This window comes from Dendropsophus ebraccatus, chromosome 14 (genome assembly GCF_027789765.1).
Source record: "Dendropsophus ebraccatus isolate aDenEbr1 chromosome 14, aDenEbr1.pat, whole genome shotgun sequence".
NCBI lineage: Eukaryota > Metazoa > Chordata > Amphibia > Anura > Hylidae > Dendropsophus > Dendropsophus ebraccatus.
This window is the reverse complement of record NC_091467.1, coordinates 63,279,735-63,288,630: the sequence shown is the minus strand read 5'-3', so window position 1 is coordinate 63,288,630 and position 8,896 is coordinate 63,279,735. Positions and strand designations below refer to the sequence as shown.

Genomic DNA, 8,896 nt, shown 5'->3' with positions numbered 1-8,896 from the left:
AAAGGGGTTATCCAGCCTGGGGGCACTTTTTTGGGGGGTCCGGGAGGAAGTGGCTGAAATAAAAGACGTCCACTTACCTCCCCGCTTCCAGCGGCGGGTCCTGCATCACGGCGATCCGGTGCTCGGTTCCCGTCCACTTCCGGGTGTCTGACGCCGCCCGAGACGCTAGGTCTCAGGGCCGCTCAGCCACTCAGTGAAGGAGGCGGGATCCAAGCGGATCACACGGATCCCGCCTCCTTCACTGAGTGGCTGAGCGGCCCTAAGACGTAGCGTCTCGGGCGGCGTCAGACACCCGGAAGCGGCCAGGAACCGGGCACCGGATCGCCGTGATGCAGGACCCGCCGCTGGAACCAGGGAGGTAAGTGGACGTCTTTTATTTCAGCCACCTTCTCCCCGGACCCCCCAAAAAAGTGCCCCCAGGCTGGAGCACACCTTTAAAGGCTGACCGCCAGTCAACCCCTTTAAGCCTCAAACAGAACACAGATGTCTGATCAAGTCTCTGGTTGTTTTCGGCTTCCAGGTGCTCTAGTATTAGATACTGACGGCACCATCACAGTGTGTCACCGTGTATGCAAGCGACATTGAAATAATTCTTCTTTGTGGGAGCCCCACCTTGATTATTAAAATCGATGGAAGATTTATACTGTAGAACGGAGGTGAAATAAAACTAATGTTAACTTGTTATATTGAGGACTGGTTTGTGTAACTCCCCTAAACACCACAGCATCAGCAATGTCTGAGCTCACAGAGATCACCCAGCACTCAGTAATGTAAGTAGATGTGTCATCTCCTCTGTCTAGAAGGTTCCTGCACCTTGAGAAGTGACAACCAGAGAGGATACAACAGTGGTTTTGCAAGGGATCTGCCTCTGATCGAGAGCGCAGGCAAACAGGATGTTTTCTATCAAATTAAAGGGATTATCCAGGATTGAGAAGACAATGCTTCTTTGTTTCAAAAACAGTGCCATACCTGTCCTCAGGTCATGTGTAATATTACAACTGGGCTCCATTACCTTCAATATAACTGCAATACTACAAACTGAGGAAAAGAGTGTCACTGCTTCTAGAAGAGAACAGTAATGCTTTTTCTAACTCAGGATAACACCTTTAAACTTTTAAAGCATGATTCTTTCTTCATGGCGAACAAGAAAACTTGATTTTCCAGCAGAGACCTGAAGACTGAAAAGTGGATTTGGTGGGGAAATGTGTGCAGATAAGTATAACTTGAATTGATTTTTTCAAAACTCCTTTTCAGATAATAAGAATCTGACTAGAATAAATGCGTGTACTCTGAAGGAGGGATAACGGCAAACACAACAAGATAATGGGAGACTAGAGGGACACAAACTGGTCCAGGGAAGTCGTGGGTGATGCCAATTTGCAAGATATACTGTATACATATGATATACATATATATCACTCTCCCCAAACCTGTCTCTCTTTATATGTTACAAGTCTACGACTCATGATGAGCATTGTAGTATGGCAACCATCGGAGAGCTACAGGTTGTGGAACACTGCACTATATGGAGAAATGTATTGGCCACCTCCTATTCTACCTCTAGGACACTATAGGGCATTAAAGCACTGGCCATGGTGTCAGAAAGCCCACGCATACAGTTACTTACAAATAATGAAATGGCCACAATGTTTTATTAAGGAGTAACCATGTTTTTTTATTCAACAATGAATGTAATTCATAAACTTAAAAATACTTAAAACATAACATTTCATATTCAATCAGTTTGCAAAGACTGGGTCCACAGAGTACGACCATGTGGCCATAACCCCTCTGATAGAACTTTGTGACAAGGAAAATTATTAAAACCTTCAAGGTCCATATGCCGATAACTATCGAGTATAGGTAAAAACTTTCCATCTGCCGATTTAACTTTGCATCTAATGTGTTCCAAAAAGAAAAAAATCCAAGTGGGGGATGATCTTGGAGAAAATAAAAATCAGGGAACAAACGTTTCATAAGGGTTAAGTCCTGTCTCATGTCGCACAGGAGGTTCATGGCTCTTATTTTTTGTTACTTCCTACATGCTAAATAATGACATTTGGAGAATTGGCCGAATTGCAATTAACTTTTGTAAGTCGTTACTAGTGATGTCACGATACCAGAATTTTGAGTTCGATACCAATACCAACTTTTTTTTTTTCAATGCTCGATACCAATTCGATACTTAATAAATGATATTTAAGAAACAAAAAAAAAACAAAAAAAAACACAAGAATAGAAATGACACCCCCCCTCCCCCCCCACCCCCGGGTTCAGGTCAGTACGAACCAATTTATGTTCCCCTAATTTTATTACTTTAAAAATAAAGTCCCCATTATTTAAAATAAATAAAAACTTGCCCAACTCTGACTCACTTTTTTTTTTTTTTTTTTTTAACCCTTAGGGGACACAGCCAGTTTTCATTTTTGCGTTTTCGTTTTTCCCTCCTCGTGTATATAAGGCCATAGCGCCTGCATTTTTCCACCTAGAGACCCAAGTGAGCCCTTATTTTTTGCGCAACTAATTGTACTTTGCTATGGCAGATGTAATTTTTGCCTAAAATGTGCCGGGAAACCAGAAAAAAATTCAAAGTGTGGTGAAATTGAAAAAAAAAACGCATTTCTTTTATTTGGGGGAAATGTGTTTTTACGCCATTCACCCTGGGGTAAAACTGACTTGTTATATATGTTCCTCAAGTTGTTACGATTAAAACGATATATAACATGTATAACTTATATTGTATCTGATGGCCTGTAAAAAATTCAAACCGTTGTTAACAAATATACGTCACTTAAAATGGCTCCATTCCCAGGCTTATAGCGCTTTTATCCTTTGGTCTATGGGGCTGTGTGAGGTGTCATTTTTTGCGCCATGATGTGATCTTTCTATCGGTACCTTGATTGCGCATATACGACTTTTTGATCGCTTTTTATTACAATTATTCTGGATTTGATGCGACAGAAATTGCGCAATTTTGCACTTTGGGATTTTTTTGCGCTGACGCCGTTTACCGTGTGAGATCAGGAATGTGATTAATTAATAGTTTGGGCGATTACGTACGCGGCGATAGCAAACATGTTTGTTTATTAATTAATTAATTATTTTTTATTTATAAAATGGGGAAAGGGGGGTGATTCAGACTTTTATTAGGGGAGGGGGTTTTGTGTTATTAAAAATACATTTTTCTTTTACTTTACACATATACTAGAAGCCCCCCTGGGGTTAGGGTTATTCCCCCCCTGGGGTTAGGGTTATTCCCCCTGGGGGACTTCTAGTATATGCACTCTGATCTCTCATAGAGATCCATGCAGTATAGTTATACTGCATGAATCCATGAGATCGGTGTTCTATTACTTTTGGCTGCTGCAGCCAAAAGCAATAGAATGCCGAGCCGGGATCAGCGCCATTACGGAGCAGACCCCGGCCCGGGATGGATGCAGGGATCGCCCCCCCGCAATCGCGCCGCAGGGGGGCGATCCCCCCACTAGACCACCAGGTATGGATAACAGCAAGTATTTAGAAGCAGCTGTCAACTTTGACAGCTGCTTCTAAGTAGTTAATTAGCGGGCACGGCGATCGGACCGTGCCCGCTAATAGCCGCGAGCCCGGGCTACACGCGGCACCCGGGATCGCGGCAGTTCAGAGGGTGGTCGCCGCGCGACCCCCCTCTGAACTCCCATAGCGGCACGAGGACGTTCAATAACGTCCTGGTGCAGCTATGGGTTAATGTCTCCGCCTGTCTGGGGGTGGTGAGGGGGCATTTTTTGCGCCGTGATCTGTAGTTTTATTTAGTACCATGTTTTTATGTGGTACTGAATTGGGTGGTTTCTGCACTTGCTCGGTTTACCGTGCTTGATCAGGAAGGTGACAGGTATGGGGGTTGTAGTCATGTAACACACACTTTAGATATCAGGGGGGAGGATGGAGGAAGTAGTCATGTAACACACACCTGCTATCAGGGGGGAGGATGGGGTTTGTAGTCATGTAACAAACAACTGCTATTGGGGGAGGATGGGGTTTGTAGTCATGTAAAACACAACTGCTATCGGGGGAGGATGGGGGTTGTAGTCATGTAACACACACCTGCTATCAGGGGGGAGGATGGGGGTTGTAGTCATGTAACACACACCTGCTATCAGGGGGGAGGATGGGGGTTGTAGTCATGTAACACTAACTATCAGAGGGTGATGGGGGTTGTAGCCATATGACAGACACCAGCCAGCAGGGGGGATGATGGGGGTTGTAGCCATATAACACACACCAGCCAGCAGGGGGGATGATGGGAGTTGTAGCCATATAACACACACCAGCCAGCAGGGGGCTGTAGTTTCACTATTCCTGCTGTCAGGGCATGCTGACCACTGACCCAGCAGGGTGACCTGGATTTGGCTGTAGAGTAATCTGCAGGTTACAGCCCCCCTCCCCTTCCCAGTCAGAGTCAGGCCAACTATAAACCCCCCCACATTGTTAATGTCTGCTCCGGGAATTTCCTGCCGGCCCCGGCCTCCCGCCCCTCCTCACACTCCTGCTGCACCCAAAACCTCATAATCCTGTGCAGATGTAGTGGCCGCATCTCCTGCCGCCCCCTCCTCCAGCCGCCTTCTCTCCAGGACGCGCCGCTCCCTCTTCAGCCCGTGACCCTGCTCTGCCCGCAGTCATTAGCAGCCGGGGTCTGCTACACACAGTAGCCGACCCCCGCTGTATATGGAGCGGGCTCAGGAAGGGGGTAATGCCGCTGTCAGTGTGACAGCGGCATCTACTGTATAAAGTTACATAGCCGGCACAAGCAATAGCTATGTGCCAGCTATTTGAATTTGGCGCCGATGGGGGAAGAGGGTGCGCACGCCGAGGAGGTGACAGGTGGGAGCAGGGGGCGGCACACAGAGAACACGGCCGGCGCTCAGATAGTCGCCGGCCGTGTTCTCTGCACTATACTAATAGCGCAGTTTAACATAAAGTTTCGATACCAGGAAATCCTGGTATCAAACTGTTTTTCAGCCCGGAATATCGATAGTAGTATCGATATTTCGGTGCATCGTGCAACACTAGTCATTACTCTTCTCCATCCAAGTCCACCAATACCCAGCAAGAAAGCAGATAGTTATCGAGTCAAAACCCAGATTCTCACCATATACTCTTCTTGTCTGTCTTTGATCTCAATATAAAATGAGTGGCCAACTATCCAAACCCACCTAGGAATACCTAAAAGAGAAATTGAGGTGAGCGCTCCTGCACCTTCTCCCAAGCAGCTGCCTGTCTCCCCTCATCTAACCTGCAGCTGATACACAGTGCGGGAGTGTAGCGAGGACGGATGCTGATACCAAGCGCCTCTGTCCTCGCTGCACCTCAGGGCTCACCCCGCTTCTGCGCTGTGTATCAGCCGCAGGTTAGATGAGGGGAGACTGGCAGCTGCTTGTGAGAAAGTGCAGGAGCGCTCACCCAGCCGGGACAAGCTGGCGGGTGAGCGCTCCTGCATGGGACCCGGCGGCGGGGTAAGCCCTGAGGAATAGGGGGGAGACGGGCTCAGAGGAGGGGAGGAGCAGGAGGGGCCTCCGCAGCGGGGTGAGCGTCAGATAAGGAGCGCTTACCCCGCTGCCTGGAACTCAGCAGCAGGTGTAATAGGACCGGGGAGGGAGGGAGAAGGTGTCTATTCTAATTCTATACTTCTACATGCGCCCCCTGCTAATGCATACACTTGAGACGTGACATCACAATTTTTTTGAGGAAGCGAGCCTGTTTAATTTATTAAATTGGGGGAAATAGCATTATTTGTGCATTTCCCATAATAAGTGTATATTAGGGATTTGTATAACTTTCCTTATGTAATAACAAATACAAAAATACATTTTGCCCAGACTACCCCTTTAAAGCTTGCATGGATTCGATTCCCAGAAGCCTATTGTTTTTATGGTGCTGTCCTTGAGACCTACTCTCGCAGCCTCCGTTGCAGCAGCTTTCCTGCGTTTTACTATCCATAGTAAAAGTTGCTAATGCTTTAAAACAAGAGAATATATATATAGTGGTGCAGCTCACAGCGTCTCAGTACAGGGTCGAGGTGAACTAAAAAGCCCTTCCTTCAAGGGCAAGAAATGTAAAAACAAGAAATTTTAGTCCTCAAAACCTTGTAGTCTATTGCATATTCTATAATGACATAATGGTATATGCTCTGTCAAATAGGGAAATATTAACCACAGCGTAATAAAAACATAGATATGTTTAATCAAGTGGCAGACAACACTAAGTAAAACAAATAGATAAAAATAGATAAAAAGTACAAATCACCGCAGGGCCCTGTCGGCATAACCATTATGATGTGTCTATACGCGGTCCTCAGTCACTAGTTGTTATAATATAGTGAATAACGCGCCAAATTTGCTAAATGACAAATGTCACACTGCAACAATGCTGAAATGAGCGCAACACTTGTAGCGTTGAGGATTAACAGTATCAGCAGGAATTGCTACATTTGGCGTCAATGGTAACTGTTCACATGTGGGTTGAGTCTGTTATGACTTCATAATGGTGAGTATAGAGGAAACGTAGATTGCGTAGCAGTTACAAACGTGCTGCTTTGGTTGTTTGCAGCAGTAAGGTGTTTGCCATGCGGGGCCCCGATTTATATAAAAGTGTGCATAAATGTAAAAATCAATTCCCTAAGTTGTTTGGGAATCTCTGGGTTCAGCCAAACACATTTCGGGGTTCAAAGTACACCCCTTCATGAGTGTCAATGTGGAGCAAGTATGTTCATAGATGTGGAGATGGTCCTTAAAGGGGTTATCCAGCGCTACAAAAACATGGCCACTTTCCCCCTACTGTTGTCTCCAGTTTGGGTGGGGTTTTGAAACTCAGTTCCATTGAAGTAAATGGAGCTTAATTGCAAACCGCACCTGAACTGGAGACAACAGTAGGGGGAAAAGTGGCCATGTTGTTGTAGTGCAGGATAACCCCTTTAAAGGGGTTATCCAGCGCTACAAAAACATGGCCACTTGTTCCCAGAGACAGCCCCGCTCTTGTCTAAAGTTTGGGTGGGGTTCTGCAACTTAGTTTCATTGAAGTGAATGGAGCTTGATTGTAAACCACACCTGAGCTGGAGCCAAGAGTCGTGTTGTCTCTGGAAGCAAGTGGCCATGTTTTTCTAACACCAGATAACCCCTTTACTATGTCGTCTCTCGTCAGGTCACATGATCAGACCACATGCTCAAGTCAACTGATCAGGTCACATGATTGAAGGGAAACTAGAAGAAAATGGATTGGATTTGTGGAATTGATGGTTACCTAGCACACAGTTCACATTGCGTACTAGTTCATCTGATTAGACACTAGAATATATCAACAGATATAAGTGCAAATAAAAAATAAACGATAATAAGAATAAAAATGTAAATCAAAAAATAATATATAAGGGTAAGTATAGTTATGTGCATTTCAAGGAACAAAGCACAGTCTAGCAAAACAATTGTTCATAGACAATAACGAAAATGAGGGGAGGTTCATGAGCAGGCGGACATATCAAAAGAGATTTTATGGGACCTCGAATAAGACCAAACATACTACATACTGTTATATATATAAAGCTAGTGGGCACCGCTAATAATCATGGAGTGCTAAACCAATGCATAGAAGTAGTACATCATCCTCTCAAAGAAAAAAAGCATATGCACAAAAAATGGTAGCACATCACGAAAATCTTTATTATAACACTGACATAGATACAAAAATACCACATAAATATATGAATGTACAGGAGTAGTAAAATGAGGGAGACAACACCCCAAATACTGCTCTACATTAAAAACACTAAAATGTCACCATATGTCCTGCTGGCGTTCCAGCCGGGACTAATCTACCACTCTGACTCTGGGCCGTATGTACAATAACAAAACTCCAACATCTCTACCTAAAACAAAATATAACCACAAATAATGGAACATAGGGGAAAAATAACAGAACAGAATGAGAGTCGGATGGGATAAGAAATTACCCCACGCGTTCCGCCGTCTAGCGGCTTCCTCAGGTGAATATTTAGTTAGAAACATAGAAGACTGTCAGCGGGAAAAGACCACCTGCTCCATCTAGTCTAGTTCTGAGTAGTTCAGGACATGGAGGCTGGAGACTGACTGCATCCACTGCACACACAGGAGAAGCTGCTTTATATACAATATTCCTTTATTCTCTCAGAAGTCGCCCCAGGATCATGTAGGACATTAGGGAGAAGCTGCTGAGCCAGTGTGATAAATAACTCCCCTGGTATCTGACCGGCCATTTATGAAGGAGTCGGAGTCGGTCCTGATAAAATTCAGGAGTCGGAGCTGTGGCTTACCGACTCCACAGCCCTGCTTAACAGGTCCAAAGCTTCATCTTCTTTATAGGTCTCTTCTCTGGTGACGAGAGATGATGTATTGACCATTGAAGAGGGCGGAGACTTAAAGGGACCCGCAATTCTCCCAGCTTCTATTTCCTTTTTGATCTCTAACTGCATCATAAAGAAGTGACACAGAATAAAGGTCCTCAGACCGAAGTATCCAGGACCTTCAATCTCTGGCACCCCAAAACCGATTAGGAAATCACCATACAGAAATTTTTCTCGGACCCTGTTGAGATAACGGTTTAGGTACGGTAACGTGCACAGGTGTCCAAGCTCTTCAAAACCTGATGACAACTGCTGGATAGGCTGGTTTTCCCCCGGTTTCCAGAAGTAAGTACCACCTGTAACACAAATAAGGGGAGGTCAAGAAGTAAACCAAGTGCGCATGGACTCTAACACCATGCGCCCCACCATGTGAATGCATATGGGGTCATTTCATGTCCTAATACAGGGGGCACAGTGTATTATATCTAATGTAGGGGGGCACTGTATATTATATCTAATATGGGGGGAGGGGGGCACAGTATAGTA

At 45.2% G+C, this 8,896-nt stretch overlaps 1 protein-coding gene across 1 annotated transcript in view; it reads right to left on the bottom strand.

The window, feature by feature from the left end:
* Window positions 1–7,678: 7,678 nt before the first annotated feature.
* The window catches only part of LOC138773061 (E3 ubiquitin/ISG15 ligase TRIM25-like), a 73,874-nt gene continuing 72,656 nt past the window's right edge, over window positions 7,679–8,896 (bottom strand). Inside the window, exon 2 of the mRNA XM_069953982.1 lies at window positions 7,679–8,706. Within this exon, the coding sequence (XP_069810083.1) occupies window positions 8,608–8,706 (99 nt within the window). The 3' untranslated portion in view covers window positions 7,679–8,607. The remainder of the gene's footprint in view (window positions 8,707–8,896) is intronic.